Raw genomic sequence first — 26,442 nt, 5'->3', positions numbered from 1 at the left:
ATGGGTAAAGTATTGGATAGTCTTCTGAATTTAGCTGTAATTAAGTACCTCGATTCTAATGAACTGCTCATCCCAAATAAGGATCGCTTTAAAAAAAAGTCCAAATTAACTGAAACAAACCTCCTAGATACCTATGAATATGTAATGGAACTCACTGATAAAGGAGTGGATTTAGATGTTATGCTTCTTGACTTTGCTAAGGCTTTTGATAAAGTATGTCACAGAAGACTGAAAATAAAGCTACGTGCTAACGGTATTAATTCAGATGCAACCAGCTGGATAATTGCCTTCTTGACAAATAGGAAGCAAGTGGTTGAGGTTCATGGTGATGGAGGCTGATCTTTCTTTTCTGAAATTGCAGCAGTCATAAGTGGAGCAGTGCTTCCATTCTAGGGATATCCCTCCTAGAATGGGGATTTTTGAGGTCTTTTAGGGGTGAACTTTTTCAGTTAGGGATTTGGGGATTTTTAGGGATTTTCATTAGTCTTCTGGATTTCTTAAGCAACTTCTAGAGTTTTGGCCCTAGAAAATCCTCTTCCGACCCCAAAAAGAAAAAATGGGACGGAAGTAGTTTTCCGTCCCATTTTTCCAGAAATTCTGGACGCGCTATAAAGGGAGTTCAGGTTAAGGATCTTTTGCGCAGTCGAATCGGAAGTGCGTTATGGCGTTATGTTTAAATTCCTGCCCATGCTGGATAGAAATTCTTAAAAAAAGGCATTGAGTGGTATATTCACTGTTTTATATTAATATAGATATATATATATAATTAGCGTAATTATTTTTCACAATTATCATAATTAATTGAATCATTCTAACTTAGCAATTAACAAAGAAATAAAAAAAAATGCACCTGAAAAAATCAGTACTTTCATCAGCCTTGTGGAAAAATTTAACTGCAGCCTCAAACAACTTGATTTTGCAACCTTGACAACATGAAATTGCTGACATTTTGATAATAATGTATAAATTTGAATTTTGGTGAAAGCCAGTCTCCATTTGGCAGATTCTGAAAATTTGTACTGCCAATCTGTAAATTTTATTTTAATGCAGACATCTTTTCTAGAGACTTCTAAAATTCTTTTAACACAACTAATCGTTTGGATAAAACCTGGCAAAGGTGCAGACTAGAGACCCCTGCAGTCAAAGGTGCAGAGGTACTGCTCAATTTAACCTGGACTTGCAGTAAGAAATTAATTGTTTATATCTTGCTTCAACTGGACAGCCCTCTGTGCCTTTAGAACCCAATAGACCGAATAACATATAGTAAGAAATAAGATGTTTTTATCAGGAGTCCCTTGTCTGCACCTTTACAGAAAACTTGGTTTGCCTTCCGACCACTGCTACTTGATTATAAAAATGCAATCAATAGCCCCCACCAATGACACCAAAAATTGTAAAAGGTTTGGGATACCAGGTGATCTGTCACGTTTCACTATTCGTTTCAAGCATTCTGTTCTTTCAATAGGATCATGACTTTCTTGTCAATAAAGAATATTTTAATTTACAAGATGATTAGTTTAAGGTGATTGAAAGCCAGTTGATACTCATTGATAGCCCCCTGCCTGCTGTACTATATACATGTAAAGTTGCCATAGGAAACAAGGTTATATTACTTTGCTTAAAAAAATGAACTTCAGAAAAGACAGAATAGAACAGCTACTGCATGTAAAAAGCTAGCAAAAGTTTTAGTCTCTTTTGTTCCATAAGAGGTTCTTTTTTTATAGATCTTTCAACTGCACCAAAAGGATCAAGGCCTGTTTTGTTGTATATAACAATTTTTATAATGAGACAACCATGTTTGTTTAGCCGACCTGCCTGCCAAGTGAAAGGCTGAGATACTATGCAATGTTGACATAGCATAGTTTATTTGTCATTGGAAATAAACTTAGCTTAATTTAACAGGGTGGTCCATAATAATAAGTCACCATAAATAGAAAAAACAATTATGTTTGTATCAGAAATAATTCATAACATGATCTGCACCATCACCATTATGTTGGAAACACATTTCAATATGTTTCTCCCACTCTTGATGAACATAAATTAGCAAACCAATGATCTGTTGCAAAAACATAAGCATGTGTTCTATTTATGGTGACTTTTTCATTCCTTCTCAACTTTTACTCATAGGACAGTAAATGGAGTATGATTTGCTATGGAGCAAGGGGGATTGCTCTTCTAGGATATGGTGGTCAAAATAAACAAAATATAAAATTTATATGGCTGTATTAGTGTATTAAGTTGTAGTAGGGTCACACTGCTAATCACATCAACGTTAACAGTGCATGAAAGATATATTTTATTTAGTTTCCAAGATTGTATCCCTGGTGCCTGATATTTTTCAGATTAGTATGGGAGATAGCATTAGTGAAGAATCCAACTCTAGTGTTTTACCCTCCTCAAATTAAGCAACTCCTCCAAGGAAAAAAACAGAAGAAACGTGAACCTGCACGTAGTTCTACCACTCTGATTGAGTACTCCAAAAAGTTTGTTGACTCATGGATGAGTGACCCGGCAATGGAAGGGATGGCTAAAAAAAATAACTCGTATCTTGGATATTGTGAAGTATGCAATACTGATCTCAAGCTAGGAAAAAGCGGAAAATCAGAGCTTATAAAGCACTCCAACACAAAGAAGCATAAGTCAAACATTGAAGCAGAAGGGTCCGCTTCAAATAATCTTGGTCACTTTTTGCAGGGGGGATTCACTGAACAGACAAAGAGTTTTGAGGCCAGAACCTGCACTTTTCTAGTTGAAAATACCTTGGCTATTTCTAAGGTCGAGCCTTTTGTAGCTTTTTTTAAAAATTTGCCTTCAAAGGAAGTAGTGAAGAATATGCAACTCGAGAAACAGAAAGCTACCAATGTTATACGAACAGGACTAAGTGGTTTTTATGAAGATCGTTTGACGGAAATCTTACAGAATTGCTACTTTTCAATCATTATTGACGAGTCCACTGATGCATCTTCAAAGAAGTTTCTTCCAGTTGGAGAAATATTTTGTAATGACGAACTCTTAGTTGAAGTTGATGTACTCGATGTAGTCAATGTGTCCTGACTCTTTAGCCAAGGCGATATTTGAGAAGCTGAAGAAGTGCATAATAGAAACCCACAAGCTTCCCCATGCAAGTTTTATAGGGTTTTGCTCTGACACTACATACTCTATTATAGGAACTAACCAAAGCATTTCATCCATGATAAAACAAGCGTTCCCATGGGTAGTCATAGTGGAATGCTCCTGCCATATGGCTCATCTTGTTGCTTCATATGCATGCAAGAAATTGCCAAAATCCTTGGAAGACATCTCTCCATATATAGTCACTTCACACATAGTCACAAGAGGCAACATGCTTTCCTTGAATTTCAAAAGTTCTACCAAGTTGACATGCATAAGATTCTGCAGGCAGGGCAGACTCAATGGCTTTCGGTCAAAGCTGCTGTGGACAAAATTTTGGAACAATAGGATGCTCCTACTACAGACTTCTACTAGTTGAGGATCCAACAAAGCTTAATGAGCTTGCATACACAAATCTGAACCCAGTTATGAAGTGTATGTTTGAATTTGTTGCCTTTGCATTGGGATTACTTACTGAATTCAATGTAGCTTTTCAAGCTGACAATCCACTATTTTATCGCCTGAAACTAGAGACAATCTCTTATCAAGGAATTGTCTTTGAGCTTCATGAAGAAGGACTATGTGAAGTCAACAAATGCATTCCAAATTAATGTGAATGACCAAAGTGTTTACCTCCCCCTCGAAAATATTTATTTGGGTCCAAATGGGCAGGACTCTCTCTTGACACTAAAATCAGATCCTGGTGTTCCCCATGATGCAGTTGAAAAGATCCTCAGAGCTGCAAAGTCTTTTTACATAGAAGCTGTGCAGCAGATCCAAACTCGGTTTCGTTTCGATGATGACATTTACAAATATGCAGAAATGGTTGGTGCTCTATCACCTCAGTCACTACGGCCTAGTTATCTCCAACCCTTAGTTCGAAAATATGGGAAAGTATCATGGGATAGAAACAAAATTGAACAGAAATGGAGAAAGCAGTCTCATCAATATTGTAAATGTTGAAAACATGGATGCGGTTACCTACTGGCGTTTGTTTTTTTAGAAAAAAAAAAATGCCGGAATCGAGGGATAAGCAAAAATAAAAATTGCAGTAATTTTTTTGTTTAATCTTACATTCTCCAACCTTGTCGTCGAAAGGTTTTTAGTGCAGTAAAAATCATAAAGACAGACAGACGGAACTCGCTTAAAACGGAAACGTTACGTGGAATTCTGAAAACAAAATACGGTATGAAGCGGGCCCAAGAAAGTGCCACATACATTCGTGGAGACGAGCCGCTACTGCTGCACATGAAAAGAGTCAAGGCTTCAGCTACCATCGGAAAAAAGGATAAAGGTGTTGAATCTGATTATTAATAAAAATGTATTTTTCTTTGTTTTTTTTTTTAATCAATATAACTTGATTCTGAGGCAACTAATGGATTGTTCACATTGGTGTAATAACCAGTGTGACCTTATAACCCAAATTACCAAAAATAACCATAAAAAATAAATATTGATTTGTTTTGACCACCATGTCCACGTGCTGACTCAACCAATTAAGCACTTTGATTGGTCATCTGTAACAGAAAATAAACTTCAAATCTATTTCTCTTACTCGTCTTACTATACCCTATGCGCCTTATTACACCTTACTAAACGAACGTAACTAATTCCTAAGTATTGTTTCATTTTTTACCTTTTCTGTATTACTCTAAGTACATGTCAACCAATTTTCTATGCTTAAAGTTCATATTTTCGTCATATTTTTACAGATCTGTTGACTTATATATTTTTTTTTCAAACATTTTTATTAACATAAACACAAGTAAATATTAAAACAAGTAAAAGAAAAAATAATGATTAAAAAAGTGACCATTTGGATATAATTCATGTGAACCCATCCAATGGGTGTGTTGCAAAAGTAGTAAAAAAGAATAAAAAAATAATGGAAAATAAAAATAAGTAAATAACATATCTCAATATTGTCCCGATTTCAGACTATGGAACCAGAATCTATCAATCAAAACCGAACTTAACTAGTCGATAATTAAGAAGCATTGTTTTAAACGTCAAAGGAACATATTTTGGTACCAGTAAATGGTCCTAAGTTTCAAAATAAGTCGCCTTGAACAAATGCTATTGAAAGTCAGCATAACAAGGCTTGTGACTTGAAGAAATCAGAAAATAGGGAAACTTTGAGGGATTTTGGTACTGAAAATAGGGATTTCTAGGGATTTTCCACCAGTCTACTAGGGATTTGAAAAAATTTGAAGTGGAAACACTGAAGTGGAGTTCCACAAGGTACTGTGCTAAGGCCAATATTGTTTTATATCTATATTAATAATTCCCCACATGTGGTCATAAATAAACCAAGCCTTTATGCTGATGATTCTAAAATTATTGGCTCAGTAAATACAAACACTACCTTACAAGCTAATATTGACTCTTTTTGTAAACGGGCAGAGTTGGCGTCTTGAACTGAACATAAAAAAGTGCAGAACTATCCATTTTAGGAAAACTAACCCTGGTCATGTATACAATATAGATTCAAATAACACACAACCTCAACCTGTTCCAGCTGCAATTGAAGACAGAGATCTTTGGGTTATTATAGACAACGAGTTCAGATTCACAATCCATACAAGAATGGGTAGAGTATCACAAAGACTAGAGTTAACAAAAAGGACAATCTCTTCCGGAGCTCCACAGACCATGCTAAAGCTCTACAAAGCCCCAATTTGGCCTGTCATAGAATATGTCATGGCTGTTGCCTCTCCTATTAATAAAGATGATGTAACTGCCCTTGAGTCCATTCAAAGAAAGGCCATAAAATGTATAGAAAAGAGAAACAATCTTGACTATGCTGCAAAATCAAGAAGACTTAAGCTACTTTTGCTAGTGTATAAAAGACAAAGAGGAGACATGATCGTGACCAAGAAGCTATTAACCAGTGACAACCCTCCATCTTATCTCCAACTAGACACTCAACGAAAGAGTAGATGCCGCTTATTTAAACTTTCAGAAGAGAGCCCAGATATGTACAGCAAACCACTTCTTCTCCAATAGAATTGTGTCCTACTGGAATTCATTAACTGGTCAAACGGCAATAGCCCCTTCCACCATATATTCAAATCTGGAGTTGATCGTGAGTAGCAGATGCAACCACGGAAGACCAAGTGTTATGCAGCCAATTTGAGTCATCGCCAGTGCTCACCAGTAACATCACAGGATTCATCTTAGTTGCTGGAAATTGCCTGCGAAAACCCAAATGAATTATTTGAAGTAAAACTTTTAACAAGAAATGTCTGAAAAGTGTTTTGGGGAGATGGGACGATGACAGAGGGGTGCTAGACAGCATTTGTAGTGTGGTACTATTGCATGAAATGCTTGCAAATACCCGAATTAATTACTGGAAATTAAAATTTTAACATAATTTGTCATAGATCGGTCTTGGGGGAGATGATGCGATGACAGAGGTGATCCACGTGGGCACTAACAGTATATTATTGTGAGGTAAAATTCTTAGAGTGTCAAATACTATTGTAAGAAGAGGAGCTTTTCTGTTGTCAAAAACATAGTGTTTAATGAGAGGTTTTAGCTTATTTTAGGAATGAATTAGGTTGAAAATGTTCTAGAGGCTGATTGCTGGCGTCATGCGCAACGCTGGTGCCGGTATGAAAAAAGTTTCGTATCGCCATTCCGCTCTGGGCCATAAGTTCACTTTTTAATGGTTGGGTATCTATCCTTCTCATAATATGATCTTCCAAGCTCTCGCATTAGGTATCTTTGCTTAAGAAATACATCACTGTTAATACGCAGCACGCATGTGTGTGTACCATTCTGGAGTCCCACGGGGTCTTTTTTGTCTAGGGAGATAAATTGGCGTTATTCATATTAGACTTGGTTACGGAAATTCTGGGAATCGTCCTGAAAAACAATGCATCAAAATCGCTAGGAATCATGCCAATAAAGAAGAAGTATTAGAACGCCTTGAGTCTTGGGCGGCTTACCACGGGTGTGAATCTTGCTGGTTTAGTGCTAAACACAAGGATGATGTGACGTTAAAGGGTTGTCGTAGAAATTACCGTTTTTTAACCTCCTTTATCGCCTAGCCTGACGTCCGGGTTCCGTCCCAAAAATGAGTATACACTAACCAAACCCCCCGCAGTGCGCTGGATGGCTGGGAACAAGAATTTCTCGAAATATAATTTTCCTTCTTTTGCGTGTTTTGATATTTTTGCTGAAAAAAAATGTGCCCTGGGGGTTCGGCGGGCTGAGACATACCGCTCGGGGGACTGGACACTTCCTCGGAGGCGACCAGCGAGCAGGTCAGTATCTTAGTGGACGGAGGCAGGATAACAATGAATAAACACTTGAAAATTACCGCTTTTTGTAATGAAAAATTATGAATATAACAGCGCTGAGCTGGCGAGCGAAAAAATGGGTTCCCCTCCCCCCACAGACGGCTCCCCTCCTCCCCTGGAGTCCTCCCCCCTCGTCATTCCAGAAATTACGCATGTTATTGCTTATATTTTATCCTTTTATAAGCCACAATAATGCCTAAAAATTGCATTGTCAAGGCGCCCTCTGAACATGAATGCTAGGTGGAATGAATGCTATTTCACATTATTCTATTGTTAGAATAATGTGAAATATCCATAAGTTTATCTCAATGAAAAAAAGGGCATTTCCTTAAAAGTCTTTCAATAGTATCTCTTTATATGGTTTAAATATACCACTAATATTAGGTCATCCGGGGGGGGGGGATCTGGTGCCATATGGTGATGGATGGGGGTAATGCCATGGCGGTGTAGAGTTTTTTGTGGGGCATCATGATAGGACTATATTGCAAAAACTTGAATCACGGGATTTAAAGACATTATTTTTAATAAGAAATGTTTGAAAAATGTCTTGGTGGAGATGATGTGCTGTCAGGGTTGGGGGGGGGGTCATGTAGTGTCATTATGGGGTGAACTACAGTTTAAAAGTTATCTTGGAGACATTAAGGAATTTTTCCCATAGAAGAGGTGAAAATCTAACAGGTACTCAAAGAAGTGGATATTTTCCTTAAAGGCTCTTAATATGTCTGAAATCGGCATCTAATACCAACATCATTACTCCAGTATTGCTTGGTAGAGGGGGGGGGCGTATTGTCGCGATAATGTGAAATCTAATACCCCACGTTAATAAACGATACATTTTCGTTTTATCGTTATTAATATATTGAGAGCAAAAGTCTCCTGGGGTGTATCAAATCGGCAGAGTAACGCATCATTCTAACGAAAGCCAAAAAAATTGGGAATCTTAGCTGTCAAGCAATATGTATTTTTAGAATATGGTTCCAGCTACAAAATACTGGCAATGATTTCATGGACGACTTGCTTGGGGCGCTGTACCATTGGAAGGGAATGACCTTCCGAGTCCTGGTTGTGTCCAGAACTCTAGAAAAATAAAAAAATTATGAAAGGTGTTTCGAGCAAAAAATGAAACGCCGAAAAAAAGAAAATGTCTTGAGGGTTTTGGGCGAAAAATGTCAAAATGGTATTATCCGGCAGTGATGGACGCGCCGTCCATGCGTAAGATGCGCTGACCTTACATAAAGTATGTGCAGCCATTAAGTTAATGAAAAAACGCTTTGGGAGTTTCGGGCGAAAAAAAGTACCACGTGACAGTGTTGCATAATCAATACGTAAGGTGTGAGCTGTCGTTACGTTACAAGCGGGGATTCTCCCATGGGTTCCTATGCGCAAAGTTAGGCATATTGTTCCTTTTGAAACGGAGTAACGTCTTTGGAGTCCAGAGGGGTGTGTCGTGGAGTCTTGCCAAGTGTGTCCCTTTAATAGAACAGGTGACCGCGTTGTACAGGTGCAAGGGTGTGTCGCATGACGTCAGAGGGCTACCGTAGAAAAACAAAGGACTGTGTCTTAGAAAAACACCTGAACTAGTCGAAAAGGACATTGAACTCTTGCCATAGACATTGAACTCTTGCCAAAAATGGGAATCTTGCCAGGGGTGGGAATTTGCATTGAAAATGTGACGTCAGAGGGCATGCGTTTGAAATCCCATGGGAAAAGGGAGGGCATGCGTTTGAAATCCGGGGGTGTGTACCGTGGTGTCAGAGGGCTGCCGTAGAAAAACAAAGGGGTATGTCATATAAAAACACCTGACCTAAATGAACCATTGAACTCTTGCCAAGGACACTGAACTCTTGCCAAAAATGGGGATCTTGCCAGCTGGGGACAGGTGCGAGGGTGTGACGTCAGAGGGCTCTGTTTAGAATCCAATGCTATCTTCCCTATGCTAATTTCCCTATGTTATTTTCCGTATGGCTGCCTTTGAAAACTTTATGGCCCCCCTACTGAAGTAAATCAAAACAAACTATAAGCCTTATGAACTTTCAAAAAGGTGACAAAGCAATATCTCAAGAACAATTTGTATTATTAAGTTAGATCTTTAAGAGTAAGTTGTGGGGGAATTTGAACTAGCCAGAAAGCACTATGCGTATACTTTTAGTACAATAACTACAGTTACTGTAACTAATGACGCTAAAAGTATTAAGGTGAAACTTCTAGGAAGTGTTTATTGGGTGTTCCAATTAAACGAAAAAACTGTATACATGCAGGTTTTTAAAAAGGCATATAAGCAATATCATAGGCAGCACCACTCTAGAATAGCTAGTTATATCATTGAAACATTTAAAGAAGCTAATTCGATTCAAAATTAAAAGCTCTAGGTTCCTTTCTATGAGTAAAAAGAGATTAGAGGGCAATCAGCCCGTCTCTTAAGCCGATTTATTTCCCAAACACATCTAGTCAAAATGTTGAGATAACTATTTTGTTCAGCTTAGTAGAACGGTCCAGCAACTATATCTTTAGGGACATTGGGCATGTCAAACCTCCACAATTATACCAAACTATGGATTCTTATAGAAAAATAAACCGAAAAGATATAAAATATTTTTTTTTCATGAAAATGTCTTTTTCAATAAAAAACGAACAGAACTTCATCTAAAAAACTGTTTCCACAAAATAAGCTTTTCAAAGAAAGAGCTTTTCAAAGTAAAGAGCTCCATTAAGCCAATTAAATAAAAAAAAGAAAGTTTTTTAAACTGAAAGTAAGGAGCGACATTAAAACTTAGAACAAACAGAAATTATTCCGTATATGAAAGAGGCTGTCCCCTCCTCCATGCCTCGCTATTTACGATAAATTTTTTTATTGTTTTAAAAAAAAAAGTTTTGAGACAGAGACAAACTTTTGCGTAAAGAGCGAGGCGTTGAGGAGGGGACAGCCCCTTTCATATACGGAATAATTTCTGTTCGTTTTAAGTTTTAATGCCGCTCCTTACTTTCAGTTTAAAAAACTTGTTTTTTTTATTTAATTTCTGATCGTTTTTTAGTTAATGCAGCTTTTATTTTGACTCACCGTCATTGAATAAGTAAAAAAATTTGCACAAAAACTTTACTCTTCTTTTGCTAAACGACTGTCTCTAAATTTGGTTTTGACATAATTTACAAATTAACGTACATAACACTAGTCAATACCTTGCTCTTTAAGCAAAAGTTCAAATTGTGTTCAAATTCTTTAAAAATGACCACTTAATCACAAAGGCCATCAATTAGAATAAATAGCTCTTTTGAAAGTACTAAAAAATCTTTGGCTTAAAGAGCGAGGCATTGACTAGAAGGTGAACCCAATCATATAGCTAATATATTTTTTTCGTTTTAAGTTTTGATGTTGCTCCTTACTTTCAGTTGAAAAACTTGTTTTTTTATATTTAATTTCTGATTTTTGTTTTAAATAATGATGGGAAATCCGGCGCCCCCTTCATAGCCATGTCCCTGCCCCCCTGCAAACTTCCTTCCTTAAAAGATCCTCCCATATAAAACCCCCGACCCACCACCACCCCCCCCTACCATAAAAAAATTCCCCCTGAAAACGTCTGTATACTTCCCAATAACCAATACTAAATGTTAACATTGGGTAAAGTTCATAACTTTCAGCCCTCCCCCTGGGAGCTTCGAGGGATTAAGTCATCCTAAAAGACATAGTTATAATATTTTCGACCACGCTGAACAAAATGTCTATCTCAAAAGTTTGGTCGGATGACTTTGGGAATAAAAGAGCGTGGGAGGGGGCCTAGTTGCCCTCCATTTTTTTGGTCACCTAAAAAGGGAACTAGAGCTTTTAATTTTCGTTCCAAGGAGCCCTCTCGTGAAATTCTAGGACCGCTGGGTTAATACGATTACCCCTGTTGAAAAGAAGAAAAAAAAAATAAATAAACACGCATCCGTGATCTTTCTTCTGGCAAAAAAATGCAAAATTCCACATTTTTGTAGATAGGAGCTTGAAACCGCTACAGTAGGATTCTCTTATATGCTGAATATGATGTTGTGATTTTTATTAAGGTTCTATAATTTTTAGGGGGTCTTTCCCCATTTTTTCGAAAATCAGCCAAATTTTCTCAGGCGCGTAACTTTTGATGGGTAAGATTAAACTTGATGAAACTTACATATTTGAAATTAGCATTAAAATCTGTTTCTTTTGATGTATCTATTGGTATCAAAATTCTGTTTTTTAGAGTTTCGGTTACCATTGAGCCGGGTCGCTCCTTACTTACAGTTCGTTACCACGAACTGTTTGGAAATAAGCAGAAATGAAATCAAGTAATCGTCTAAGCATGAACTACCACAAATTACCATCAATAAATAAATTAAACTCAAAATGAACAGAAATTAGAATAAATAGCCGAGTCAAACTCGAAACGAGCAAAACTTAACAACTCACTTTTTTAAAACTCACTTTTTTGCCCATTTTTTATTTTAAGGAATAAATATCAGCATAGGTAAATTAAACTGACAATCTACGGTAATTTTTTTTTTCAGACAAACCTAAGGTATGTTCTGGTCTTGAGAAGGCATGGGGGTCGTCAGCCCTAGTAATATTTATTTTTGCTCATTTTGACTTTGACTCGGCAGTTCATTGTAATTTCTGTTCATTTTGAGTTTTATTTAATTTTTGATAGTGATTTGTGGTAGTTTTACGCTTGTAAGATTATTTGACTTTATTTCTGCTCATTTATGACTTAATAGAGCTCTTTGCTTTTCTTTGAAAACCTATTTTGTGGAAAGTTTTTTAAATTAATACAAATATATGACACCTTCATTCAGCCATGGGGGGGGGGGGGTCTGGTGCCTGCCCCATCACCCTTTGCCCCCCTTATGGGTGCCCATGCCTGGGAGGGCATGTTTAGACACGATTCCTTATAAAATGGCTGTCTAGACACCTATAGGGGGGAAATAACATGGAAGGATACCACCAGGAAACATATTTAGACACGATTCCATACAAACTTGTAAGGTTTTTAATAGAAAAACATCGTGGGGAGATAAAACGGGGGTGTCATTAACTAGTAACCCCATTTATTATCAAATATATCCAAACCATCAATCACATCCGACAATCATAACCAGCAACCAACAATCGCATCTAACAAACATAACCAACAAACAACAAACTTAACCAAGAGTAATAACCAACAATCAATAATCACATCCAACAATCATAACCAGCAACCACCAATCACATCCAATAAGCAAAACCAAAAACCAATAAAACATAACCAACAAACATAACCAACAAACATAACCAATAAACATAACCAACAAACATAACCAACAATCATAACCAACAACCATTAATCGCAAACAACAAACATAACCAACAACCAACATGACCAACAACCAACGAACATAACCACCACTCATATCCTGCGAAAATAACCAATAAACCAACAACCAATAAACATTACCAACATCCAATGTTAATTTCCCTATGGCTGCCGTGACGTCAGAGGGCATGCGCATGAATCCTATGGGAAAAGGGAAGGCTTGTGCTCGGAATTCTATGGGAAAAGGGAGAGCATGTGCATGAATCAATGGAGGTACCTCTACTAGCAGACATACAGATAACAAGTACTAATGTAAATGAAAAAATAAATCTTGAAACGAGTAAAAATTAAATTGAATATTCAAGTCAAACTTAAACCAAACCAAAATCACAACAAACGGGAGTTTGGCTCTTGCCCCATTCCCCCTCCCCTAACCGTAAAAGTCTAAAGCATATTGTGTCATTTCCATTTTTTTTTTGTCTTGAACAGTCCTTGGAAAGAACTAATAAAAATAAACTGAGTGTCTAATACATAATGATATTAATTGCTAAAAGCTCAGCAATTCAAGAGTTGATTTCACTGTAATTTTTATTTTTCAACGTTGTAAATACAAAATAAAATGTTTGTAATATAATTTGTTTTCAGTAAAGAAAGATGTTTTCGTGTACTTGTAATAAAAGACAAATTGTGTAATTTACAATCCTTGCCCTGGGTTCTGTGGGGGGCATTGCACCCCCGGAGGCATAGTTACTAGACTTTTTGACTGCTTTGAACAAAATAGCTTTTTTTCAAAATTTTGATCAGTGATGAGGGAATGGAACATCTAAAAAGGGCAAGGAAGGCTGGTTTTCCTCCGTTAACTCTTCATCATCCCCTTAAATTTTCAATTTTAATACCCTCAATCATTCCTTAAATATTGATGATACTGCTTTCTGACGACCAGCAAGCACACAATGTTTTTTATTGTGTTTGGCATCCTTCTCCAAAGCTCTGGGGGGAGGGGGGCTAGGTCATCCCCATAGGCATATTAATTTGAGCTTGAGACTATTTTGAACAAGATGGCTATATCAAAATTTTTACCAAATCTTTCTGAGGGAGGACAACTAAAATTTCTGAGGGAGGACAACTAAATGGGGGAATGGTATCCCTGGAAAGTATAGCTTATAGATCTTTGACTAGTTTGAGCAAAATACCACTTATGAAATTTCAATCAGTGTTGAGTAGAGAGGGCACCTAAAAAGATGAAGGAGAGGTCAGGGGCTGGTTGCCCTCCAATATCTCTTCAACTTCTCCTCAACATACCTTGAAAGTTTCAACTTTATACCCTCAGTCGTTATTTAGATATTGCTGATATCCCATTTGCACAACCAGCAAGGACATATTATATTTTGATTCTGTTTGACATCCCTCTCAACATTTCCTACAAGTTTAACCCGAATACCCTAAGCCTTTTTGGAAACCCAGGATCAACCGTGTTCTCTTTTCCAAAAAAATGCTTATATGTTACAGTTGGCAACTTGCATAACTTACAGCCCTTGCCCCAGGAGCTGGGGGTGTCAACCCTGGAGATAGCTATTTTAACCTTTGGACTATTTTGAACAAAATGACTATCTTAAGATTTTGATCTGATGCATTCGGGGAAAAAGGGTGGGGGGGGGCTGGTTGGCCTATCACTTTTTACTTCAAAAGGGCACTAGAACTTCCGACTTCCTTTCGAATGAGCCCCCTCCAAAGTTCATACGATCACGCCTTCCATAAAAATCTTATATATTGAGAATGGGCAACTTGCATAACTTACAGCCTTTGCCCGGGGCTGGGTCGTCAACCTGAAAGCAAAAGTTATTTGACCTTTGGACTTTTTTGAACAAAATGGCTATCTTAAAATTTTGATCGGATGCATTTAGGGAAAAAAGGGCTGGTTGCCGTCTGATTACTTTTGACTCTAAGAGAAAACTAGAACTTTCGATTTTCAATCAAATGACCCTTTTCCAAAGTTTATTCGACCACCTATTCCATAAGAACCTTAAACGATAGCAATGAGGAACTTGCACAACTTACAGCCCTTACCCTAGGGGCTGTGGGGTTTTGCTAACCCTGGAGGCATAGTTATTTGACTTTTTGATTATTTTAAACAAACTTGCTATCTGAAAATTTTTATTCAGATGCATTTAGGGAAAAGGCCGTAAGAGGGGGGGGGGGCCCGCTGCCCTCTGATCACTGTTGATTCTTAAAAAGGCACTAGAACTTCTTATCTCAAATTGAATGAGCCACCTCCGAAGTTTATACGACTATCCCTGATATGCTGGCCGGCGTTTACCCCCCGGCAATTACCCCCCCCCCGGAAAATACCCCCACCCCCAGCGGAAAATACCCCCCCCCCTACAACGGAAGATACCCCTCCAACGGAAAATACCCCCGGATTAAGACCTCCCCGGTAAGTAAACCCCCCCCCCTGAGGAAAATAAGGCTTTCCAAATTTGAGAATTTTATTCGAGTTTTTTTTTCGTAGAGGGTAGGAATTTCGGTTCTTGTGTATTATGCGCCACTCACTCAAGTTTACGCGTGTAAAACTCGAGAATAAACCGGTTTCTTCGTTAGTTTCTTTCAGCTTAGCATCAGACAAGACAAAGACAAGTAACAGCATAGATGGGAAATATATAATTTGGCCTTTATATTTGCACATAAGGGGGGAGGGTGGTAAAGTATTTGGACAGTTTGAAGTAAAAAAAAAAATTCCTTCTAGGTATGGCCACTAAAAAATTATAGAAGAATAGCGAGGTATCTGGAACCTTTGTTAACTAAAAAAAAAAAAAAAAAAAAAATCCCATTATATAGTAAATGTAATTTTTTATTTAAGTGATTTTTTCCAAGTTTTAAGTTTTTTTTTTTGTTTTTTTCAATCACCGTTTTTCCAAGTATTGAGTAGGCCTACTATTATTGGGTTAATGTAGTGTTTCATTTAAGAGTCTTATGATGATCGCTGACCAAAGTTTATGTTATTTGTGCCTTTCATTCATGCTATTTTACCATGTTCATGGCCGTATATTCGGCTTTAAAATACACTTCGGTACTGGTGCATTATGCGGGCATCGCTATATACTGAATCAAAGAAACCAGTCATGAAACCTGTCAAACTGCTATTTCATTAGCAGACAACAGGTGATTTGCTAGATAAACTGATGGCAAAGCGTGGTTTCTCAATATTTTAACGATTACTTGATGGAGTTTCGGAGGGAAACAGGTACATAGGTCTGGTTAGCTTCCGTTTTTAATATATGCTCTGCTTTATCCAACCCCTCCCCCCTAATTCGCAAATATATAGCCCAAATTTGTTTCTAAACTATTATATATTCATCCTATTTTATTTCATTAGCATTAACCAAACTTGACTTCTGTGCGGTGCCCACATAATGCATAAGTACTTACACTTCTCTATCTATCTATCTAATATGCAGAATAATTGTACCAAACATATTTTGCATGCAGATCCGTTATACTTTACCCCCCCCCCCTCCCCTACTATGCAAATCTATAGCCCAAATTCATTTCTAAAGTAACGAAAAAACTGGTGTGTTAAATCAAAAGTACCATTCTTTTTTTCTGATATGATTTAGAGATGTAAAAAAAAGTTGAATAATTTCGAAGTAAAAAAAAAAATTTAGTTAAAAAAAAATAGTTTGCTTTCATGAAAAAAATATTGAATTAGAACCATCAGTCATCATCAATAGGAGTATGGGTATGCACAAGAATATATTTTAAAATTTAGATCAAAAGGGTCATGAAAAAAACACTGAATTAGAACCACCAGTCCTCATTAATAGGAGTATGGGCATGCACAAGAATATATTTTAAAATTTAAATCAAAAGGGTCATTCTATTTTTTTGATATGATTTGGAGATGTAAAAAAAAGTTGAATAATCTCGAAGTCCAAAAAAAAATTTTTTTTTAAAAATAGTTGGTTTTTTATGAAAAATAAAATATTGAACTAGAACCATCAGTCTTCATCAATAGGAGTATGGGTATGCACAAGAATATATTTTAAAATTTAAATCAAAAGTGTCATTCTATTTTTCTGATATGATTTAGAGATGTAAAAAAAAGTTGAATAATTTCGAAGTCCAAAAAAATTTAGATAAAAAAATAGTTTGCTTTCATGAAAAAAATATTGAATTAGAACCTTCAGTCCTCATCAATATGAGTATGGGTATTCACAAGAATATAAATCAAAATTTAAAATTTAAATCAAAAGGGTCATTCTATTTTTCTGATATGATTGAGAGATGTAAAAAAAAGTCGAATAATTTCGAAGTCCAAAAAAAATTTCGTTAAAAAAAATAGTTTGCTTTCATGAAGAAAATATTGAATTAGAAACATCAGTCCTCATCAATAGGAGTATGGGTATGCACAAGAATATATTTTAAAATTTAAATCAAAAGTGTCAGTATATTTTTCTGATATGATTTAGAGATGTAAAAAAAAAATGTTGAATAATTTCGAAGTCAAAAAAAAAATTTTGTTAAAAAAAAAAACAGTTTGCTTTCATGAACAAAATATTGAATCAGAACCATCAGTCCTCATCAATAGGAGTATGGGTATGCACAAGAATATATTTTAAAATTTAAATCAAAAGTGTCATTCCATTTTTCTGATATTATTTAGAGATTTAAAAAAAGTTGAAAAAATATATCATGTTAAAAAAAAAATATAAAAAAAATTATAGAAAAACTTTTAAAAAAATTGGGGGGCGGGGGCCAAAACGTTGGCGGGGAGGGGGCACCCGTGGAGTGTGGGGTGACGACCCCGGTGGGGGGGTGGTATCTCTGCTGGTTAGGGTCGTTGGTGCTCATAATCCTTGATGATTCGTACTCACATACACCTTACTACTTGATTTGCAAGGATTTCTAAGGTTTGTTCTGGATATCCATTATTAAAATGATTTTCTTGCCATCTAGATCTCTCTTAGTATCAAATTTTTAGTTTACTATAACGTTAAACTCTATTTAAATTGATAACACTGTTCAAACACAACTTGTGTATTATAAATAAAACATCAAAGAAGTAAAGCTAGGTCAAGTCATAAGACCATTTTATCATCGTTAACCATTTCCATAGATCGATATTGTTCCAAATTTATAATACATAAGGTATGAATTAACATGCTCTTCAGGGTTACCTTAACTGCTAATCACTTTAACCCTTTTTTTTCTCCATCTTCCAAGCTCCGATGTCTCTGATTGGCTCCTAAAAAATGTCTCCGTCAAACGATACATTCTTGTGCAATTCTTATCAATAACAAAAACCTTGCCAAGCTTTTTAGAATGTTCACATGTAAGTGTAGTGTCACACGCGTGGGTTTTCTTATGCAATTCAATGTATTTTTTCATGTATTTTTAGAATTGTTTATACCCTTACTACTTACGGGACGACTAGCAGCCCTCCAATCACATTTGGCCCTTAAGATTGGCACTAGAACTTTAGGTCTCCAGTCGAAGAGTCCCTTCCCCAAGTTTATACCACCACGCCTTTTATTCAAAATGGCCAGGCAAAAAAGAAAAGAAAAAAAACAACAACCTAAAAGCCTAATAATAAAACATGGGAGGTAGGGGAGGGTGAGGATGGTTGGTTACATTTTTGTTCTAATAGAAAGTTTAGCCAAAGTATTAAGGCCAGATGAATGGTTTTGACATAGAAAGATGCAGCATTCATTGTTCTAGCTTCTTTGATTTTTTTTAGATTTATGCATCCATTATTTTTTTTTCCACCAAAATTTTTAACAGGTGAGGTCAAAAATGACCAATGTGCCCCAGGGGTGGGCAGGTTGGTCATGGACATGGGGTAGGTTGGTCACAAAATGGGTCATCTTTGTTTTACTTCCGAGACCTGACACAATTACAGTAGTAGTCTTGTTTCATTTACAAATACATTTTGCTTCAAATACAATTTTTTCAACTTCAATTATCAACTGTTCAGCTTCAAGTACAACAAAAACTTCAAATACAATTTTTTCAACTTCAATTATCAACTGTTCAGCTTCAAGTACAACAAAAACTGAAAAAGATATGACTTATTCAATTAAAAATTCATGTACTCCCCAAGACAAACGAAGGATTTCCCGCAAAGGAAGGTCACAACATATCCCTTGCTCGTTTCTTCCTTCACTTCACCTGCAAAGTATTTTTTCTTCTTCTTGCTGACAAATGCCACAAGAATAAAATCTTCCACACTGATTTCATCCTTTTCAGTTGGAATGTCATCCATATCAGCATCAAGATCCAAGTCGTCATCCAAGACCATTTCTGTTTCACTATCAGAGCTCGCATCCGCTTTGGTGAATAGTGCCCATACTTCTGTAGTCTTTGCTCGATTTACTGGTGTTTCTCATCCCACTAAAAACAGCCTTCCCAATTTTTTGTTTCTTCTTAGCTGACAGTTCTTCAATCAAGGCATTTTTAACTGGTGTATCTGTGAGAACTTGAGATTTGCCCTTCTTTTGTTTGATTGCATCAGATTTTTTTGGTGGAGCTTTTGGATAGGGTCTTACTACTTCTAGACTAGTAGCAGCAGGCACTAATGCCACAGGAGCTTGAAAAGTTGTCGAACACCCTAGTTCTGCCTCTGAGTGGCTTGAACTATCTTCTGCATCATAAGCATCGGACACAGTTCTTCATGAAATATTGGATGGCTCTGGTCGGTTTGTAACATCAGCGGCTAGGAATTCCTCATCCCCGAACACATGGCGATCGCAGGGCCAGATTCCAGCAACCCTGAATCCAGAGGTGATATTTGTTGGAGTCAAAGCGCAAAGAAAGGCAGTTCCAACTAATTCTGGAATATTATAAATAGAAATGGGTTCTCCTGAATTCTTTGTCATCCATGCATCACAAGCAGCATTATAGTATGCCTTGAACGGGCCATAACAACTTCTGTCTAGTGGCTGCATTTATGGCTTGTGTGGGGTGGGAAGGTAAATGCAATTTTTCATAATGATTCCGACATGATTTTTCATGTGGGACTTTTTCATAAGCTCAATGGTAATATGAATGGCGTGATTGTACATTAGAAGCAGCACTGGTCTGTCAACACTTGGCTTGCTATGGTGACTGAAGTGCTCCAATGAAGTTCTCTCCAGCCATCCATCCCGAGGGATGAGAAACACCCTCACTCCCTCGCGGAGATCCCTTCATCATATGTGGGAGATACTTTACCCTTGGCAAGATCATGAATGGTGGGATAACAGTACCTTGAGCTGACACAGCTGTACACATGGCAACTAGTATGCCTCTTTCTCCAGATGTAATCGTGCCAACTTGTTTATTTCCCTTCTCAGCAACTATTTTTCTTGAATTCTAAACTGTAGTGGGGCTAGTCTTGTCTGGATTCCAAACATCACAAGCAGTAAAACTATGTTTATGCAACAGTTCCTCATATGTGTAAAAAAAAAAGCATTGACTAGAGGTCTGTTAAAAGCAGTTGTCCTTGCAATATTTGTCGCTTCTGGAGATCTGAGAGAAACCGTTGGGCTATGCTGTAAGAAAGCCCAGAGCCAGTCCTTACCCGCTGTTCTAGCTTCTTCCCAATGACAAATATCCTTACCCAGTTTCTCTGCAAACTCAAATGCCAAGGTTCTGACTTCTTTTGGTGACAGTCCATGGTACAGATGAGATGCTCTGACAAGATATTGCTCAAGACTTTTCTCTTATTTAGCCATGAAAACTATGTGTGTTTTATACCATTTCACGAACTGATCTAGCGCAACATTATTGACATTGGTTGCACTTGTATGACCTTCTTCAGAGAATTTCTGGGCATCGCGTTTTAGATTCAAGTGGGGGGATACCTATCTCGCGTGCAATGGTGGCAAATTTTCCACCTTCCTGTACTTTTTGCACAGCTTGTCTCATGACTTCCGGGGGAATGGTCCCATTTTGTGTTTTTCTATTGTAAGTCCGCATGTATGTTGGATCTCACCTAGAAAGATGACACAATGATAACCACAAATAATGATAAAGATCTGCACTTATAAGAAAAATGTGAATTTTCTTCTTTTTTTCACCCAGTGGGGCAGGTTGGACAGTGAACCTTCAAAGTGACCAACCTGTCCCCAAAAAAATGTCCAACCTGCCCCACACAGGATGCACGAACAACAACCGGCTCCATGAAAAACTAATATAATGTTGAGAACTTGCTTCCAAGCCTAAAAGGAAACTAATTAATAGGCTGCTCTATCCTGGAATCATTTCTGAGACTGGCCTTCCCATTCTGTCTCAAAACAACATTAAGTCTAGCAATAATTCTGAAAAAAAAACTCACCAAAAAAAGAAAAGTTCTGTCCAATCTTTTCATATTGAGGCTACTGCTGCCATTTTTTCATGGCATGACTGCACTGTAATTCCTCACATTCAGTAGGAGTTTCCAATTTTTTTTTTCAACAGATGGCAGACAAATATACAACCTGCCCCACTGACTAACCATCCCCACCCTCCTCTATATGGCTCTTTTCTAAAGTAAACGTCAGTGCGTTTACTGATCATAATTTAAGTGTAATATTAACGTAACCGTAATGGGAATAGTGGCCGTATTGTTTGGGAGCATGGATGCCAGGCTTGCTTAGACTTTGCCAGTCTGGATCAAAATCAGCCAAAACTTTTAATATTTTTACCACTGTTTTTCCAAGTTTGGCTAATTCTTACCTAATCTTTCACCCTATTGGGCTAATTTTTGAAGTTTCTTCAGACATATACAACTTTTACAAGCATGGCTGGCGGAAACTAGCATAACCTGACAATGCTGGTGGTAAAAACTCATTCGCGATGAGATTTTACTAATGCTGAGATTTAGCTAGCGCTGATTTAAGCCAATCATTTTTTTCATAAAAATGTTCTGCCCATTTGAAACTTTACGATAAATCTAATTGGCTCAAATTAGCACATAGTAAAATCCATTCGACATAGCAAAACCTCGTTGTGAATGGGCCTTAAATACTGAAAAGTCTCTAGTAGAAATTTGGAGATGCGGAAAACAAATTTCTTATTCAAAGTCTCGACCAACTGCTACGGTATCACGAGTGTCAATATTTTCGGTATCATATGAACTATTGCGCAATTCTATCTGGGGGGTTGATCATTATCTGCTACGATTTTATTTTTTAGGAGATTTGAAATGGATAAACGCTTACGAGACTTAAACTTTGGTTAGTAGTTCTATGATATTGGGCTGTTTACTTTGCTTTTGAAATTATTATTGACTAAAACATCATTGTTTTTCTTGCCAATTTCCCACTGTTTAATGTTGGTCAACAAAGAAATAGTCTGCGTTGATGAACATTTTGTTTCTTTCTAGCCTGAATTATTGCGTAAAACTTAGCTCCTCCCCTTTTTAATGTGGACTGTTACTTATCCTTGAAATTTTTGCAGAGAGCGTTTCTAGAACAGTTGATGTTTAGTTCTCCGAGACAGAACTAAGTAAAAATTGTTAATAGAAAATCTACACTTCGTTCAAATAATCAAATTAAGGATATATGACGCTGATTACAGTTTGCAAAGAATTAAGGAAGTATCAAATACGACTCAACTTGTTTTCTGTGTTGGCTGCAAAATACAAGAAATGAAGTTTTTCCACATGAAAAATCATGCTGCTTATGGAAGATAAGCTACTGGAATATGTGTCCTTTCATTGCAGTGTGGTTCATCTCGGCTGCTAGAAAAAATAAAATATGATCATTTAGTTTGTGATGTATACTGCTGTATGATACAGATCCAAGTTTAAGGAGGGAAAAGTACACGTATAAAACATTTTTGTTGATTTAATAATGTCCGATAGAAGAAATACTAGAATTGGACCTTTTCGACGGCGGAGGAGACTAAGACTAGCTCCAACATTTGGTCCTCCCGAGTTGAATCGGAGTGAAGAAGCTGAGCCGCCACAACCTCTGCCAGTCCCGGCCATTGAAAATAGTGATAAACCCCAATTAATTTCTGATCGGTATATACTTTTGGAGAATGTTGAAGGCACTAAACTTCGAAAAGCATTGGATATTATCACCAAGAAAGAATATTCTTGCTCTGTAAGGTTTCATTTTTTAATAGGCTATTTAGTTGATTTTTGAGTTGTAACTGATTGATTATGTATTTTTAATCTGAAATGACTAATTATTTCCAGAAGAGGATAGATTCATTTCCGACAAAAAAAAGGGTCAATATCTACCAAATCATATTATTGAGTTAGGACTAAAGTGAATTCACCATTAGATGCCTTTTTTTATGCTTATTTTGAATATAATAAGCATTTCTATCGGAATTTAATTTCAGCCCCCCCCCCCCTATATATGCCAATTCTGGGGTAGGTTGGGTTAGGCATAGCCGTTATAGGGGGGGGGGGCTGAAATTAATTTACACTAGAAATGCTTATTATATTCGTAATCAGCATAAAAAAGGCATCGAATGGTGTATTCACTTTATTCCTAACTCAATAATATGATTTGGTAGATATTGACCAAAAAAAGATTATTATATTTGGAAAGAGCATAAAAAAAAGCACCCAGTGGTATGTTTACTTTATTCATAAGTCAATAATATGAACTGCGAAAAATTTACCACTACCACACTAATTTCATTATTAAATACTAGGCTAAAACAATGATTGCTCACATTTTACAAAGAGAGGAGCATCATAGGCACATGCAGAAATTTATCAAGGGGTTGGAAAACTTACAGAATTCTCTTGTGGGAAGAGGAGGGTGTAAAGCAGTTTTATGTACCTCCTTGTTAGCTAGCACACACTTGAGAATTTGTATCGCGAATAACGTGAACATGAGACAATAACTGGTTGTCATGGTCTTTAAACCAGACAATTAGCTTCGGCTCGGTGGGAAACTACGTTGTAGCTATATTCTAATTAAATATTTAGTTGGTATTTCGGTTAGGTTAGGTAAGTAGGTTACGTAATTAATAAAATGCGGTATGGGCGTCCCCCCCTTCAATAACTCGATACTGTTCTATTAGCTGTAAGACACGCAATATTTATGTAGCGAAGATGATAAAAGAAACTAGTCAAACAGGTTCTTTCAACGGAGAATTCATGCCGAGCATTGCAAACAGTGGTTTATCTCTCCGTTTACAATATTTAAACTTTAGTTTTAACTAGGAAGTACCCAGTTTTATTTGTTAAAAAAATCCTTTTTTTTAAATGTTAAAAGTTTTGGTGTTTTTGTTTGTTTGGTTTTCTAAGAAGGAAGGGGAATGCTTGGTTTGTACCCACTTTCCATAGGCCTACAGGCGCAAAAATTTAATGCTTGAGCACTTCTGACTAAATTTTTGATTTTTCATATAATTTAGCTAGGAAGAAAGTGAATACATTACTTGATGCCTTTTTTATGCTGTTTCCAAATACAATAATTACTTTTGGGGAAAATTCCATTTGGAGCCCTTAAAGGGGCCCCAAAAGGTAACTTATTGCCTTGTCTGTATTTTTTAGACCACGGTGTAAAGTTTAAAATGTGTTAAAGCTAATTAGATGTAGAAATTAGTTTCCGAATGAACCCTTAAACAGCTCTTTATGATGTTCCAGTTACTAGCTAGCGACAAAGAAAAAAAGAGGACACAGCAGTGCTGCTTCTGAAAAAAAAAAAAATGTTCCTTGTTGTCCATGGTAGGGGGTGGGGGGGGCTGGAAGTTTCTTATACAAGGTTTTCCTAAATGGTGATTCAAATAGTGAACTTTTATATTTCAACTCTGATACAATTTTCGAGAGCTTTAGGCTTTTTTAAAAATTCCTAATTTTTTAATAGTATTTTACTATTAATTTTAATCGAAATTAGTTAGCATTCCTGAATCAGCTATAAAATGGCATTTTTTTCTCACTAGACATTTTTTTTTACGTAGCCTATTTTTAGTTTTGGGCACCTTTGGCCGTTTTGAGCCCCTTTGAAGCCCTCAAAATGGAATTTTCCCCGGAGGCGATTATTATATTTGTGAAGAGCATAAAATTAGCACCATTGTATACTTTATTTTCTGTTCTTTTTAAATATCATGGTTGTTTTTCTGCAGTGCACCCCATTCCTTTTGATAGTCCCAGATCTAGCTATAAACAAAAATAACTGGTTTTCTGGAGTTTTTGTTATGCTTTATTAGTTCTTCAATTCGATTAGTTTTAAAATGTTTCAACTCTCTAAAATTTTATATTAGCTATTGTCGTTACAGCTGGGAATACCAAGGACTTGCCTTATAAATCAGTATGTTTTTTTTCTTCAGTGCTTTATGACTTCGATTTATAAAATAAAATGTAATCCTTTTTTGCTTGAGTTTTTAATGGAAGTTAAATTGTATACTTTAAATTATTAATATCATGGCTGATGAGAATCTCTGAAGACCCTTGCAGATTAGTCAGTTATTTTCTGAGGCTGCGTAATTCTGCCGGCTCGTTAAACAACATTCTTGTTTTTTTGTTACTTACGTGTTATAGCGACCACACTTTTTCTTGATCTGTAATTAAAAAGGTTTTCTGTGTCCACTTGGAAATAATCAGCTTAGCCTAAGCGAGAAAAAAACTCCATCGAGGTTAGATTAGGTATTTTATATAATGCGTTCTGGGCGGCCTGCTTTTCATAATTCTCTGTTGTAGTTTCCATAATTTTGTAATTAAAGTATTATATTTTTATCATATTTTGTTATATTTCAGTAGGATTCACCTAATTTCACTTCTTTGGTGTGGTCGCTATAACACGTAAGTAGGGTTTTTTCATTGGTGGATTTTCTGTTTTTTAGTAGAGTACTAGTTATCTACAATAGCGCAAATGTTGGAAAGTATCTTCAATCAGTTCATTTTCCCTAGTCTTATAGGTAAATAAACCGTGTTGTTTGCTATAAATTATAAAAGCTCTGTAAATTATTGACTTAAATTAAATACAAATCCACACTATTCTTTTTTTAGTCACAGCCGTGTTTATCCTTAATTGCGCATTTGTCATGAGCGTGAATTAATTTCAAGTATGTAGGGGAAATCTAGCTTCATGGAGCCTAATTAGACTAGGACAGGAATGCCAAAAAATTATAATTGTAATTTCAGACCATGCTTTTGCACTTATTCCGGAGGTGCTTTAAACGAATGCTAAAAGAATAATAAGGGGACTGTCCCCGTGTGTATGCAGGTTGGATTATCAGCATTGCAGAATTCTGGATTCAGGACCCAATAGCTTATCCAAATCAGGATTAAAAATTTATTAATTGTGATTCTATTCAAGTCTTACACCTAATTCCATTGACGGGAGACATCTCCATTTTGTATGTTCACTAAACTCAGCTGTTCACAGAATTGATTGGCACGGCAAGTACTGATAAGTAAATTTATAAATAACTCGAAATAGGCTGAAAATCAATCATCACACTGCATAGTGTTTTCCGTTTAAAACCTAGCATCAATTTTGAACAACAGTTACTTCATTTGTTCTATCTGAAAAGTTAATTCGTACTGCAGTTGCTTCGAAGTAACTTTTTGGTCAACTTGGACGGAACCCTAGTTTCTTAACCTTTGGCTCCTACAGCTGCAACTATTTGTGCGTTCCAGAAGCTGATTATTGTTAATGATTATACAGGGATGTGAAATTGAAGCATTTGAAAATCCAAGAGAAGTTTTCGCTCCATTGTATGTTATTATTTGAAAAAAACTACGTTTTCTAAAGAGTTAAAGAGGCTGAGTTACAAGGTCGAACCTTAAAACGTACAGG

General features: G+C 36.5%; 2 protein-coding genes and 1 pseudogene across 2 annotated transcripts in view; 2 read left to right on the top strand and 1 right to left on the bottom strand.

Annotated features, from left to right (window-relative positions):
- On the top strand, positions 1 to 339 carry LOC148952182 (uncharacterized). The gene has a single exon (XM_089089144.1). The coding sequence runs from the start codon at positions 1 to 3 to the stop codon at positions 337 to 339; it is 339 nt and encodes a 112-aa protein (XP_088945270.1).
- A 332-nt stretch (positions 340 to 671) lies between these two features.
- The window catches only part of LOC148952180 (tribbles homolog 3-like), a 160,434-nt gene continuing 134,663 nt past the window's right edge, over positions 672 to 26,442 (top strand). The window contains exons 1-2 of the mRNA XM_089089644.1: positions 672 to 724; positions 22,136 to 22,785. Of these exons, the coding sequence (XP_088945770.1) occupies positions 22,531 to 22,785 (255 nt within the window). The 5' untranslated portion in view covers positions 672 to 724; positions 22,136 to 22,530. The remainder of the gene's footprint in view (positions 725 to 22,135; positions 22,786 to 26,442) is intronic.
- LOC148952181 (uncharacterized) lies at positions 18,795 to 19,987 on the bottom strand (annotated as a pseudogene).

This window comes from Artemia sp. Qi Xiang Cuo, chromosome 5 (assembly GCF_049724085.1).
Source record: "Artemia sp. Qi Xiang Cuo chromosome 5, ASM4972408v1, whole genome shotgun sequence".
Lineage (NCBI taxonomy): Eukaryota > Metazoa > Arthropoda > Branchiopoda > Anostraca > Artemiidae > Artemia > Artemia sp. Qi Xiang Cuo.
The sequence above is the reverse complement of the archived record's forward strand: the minus strand, read 5'-3'. Positions and strand labels throughout refer to the sequence as shown.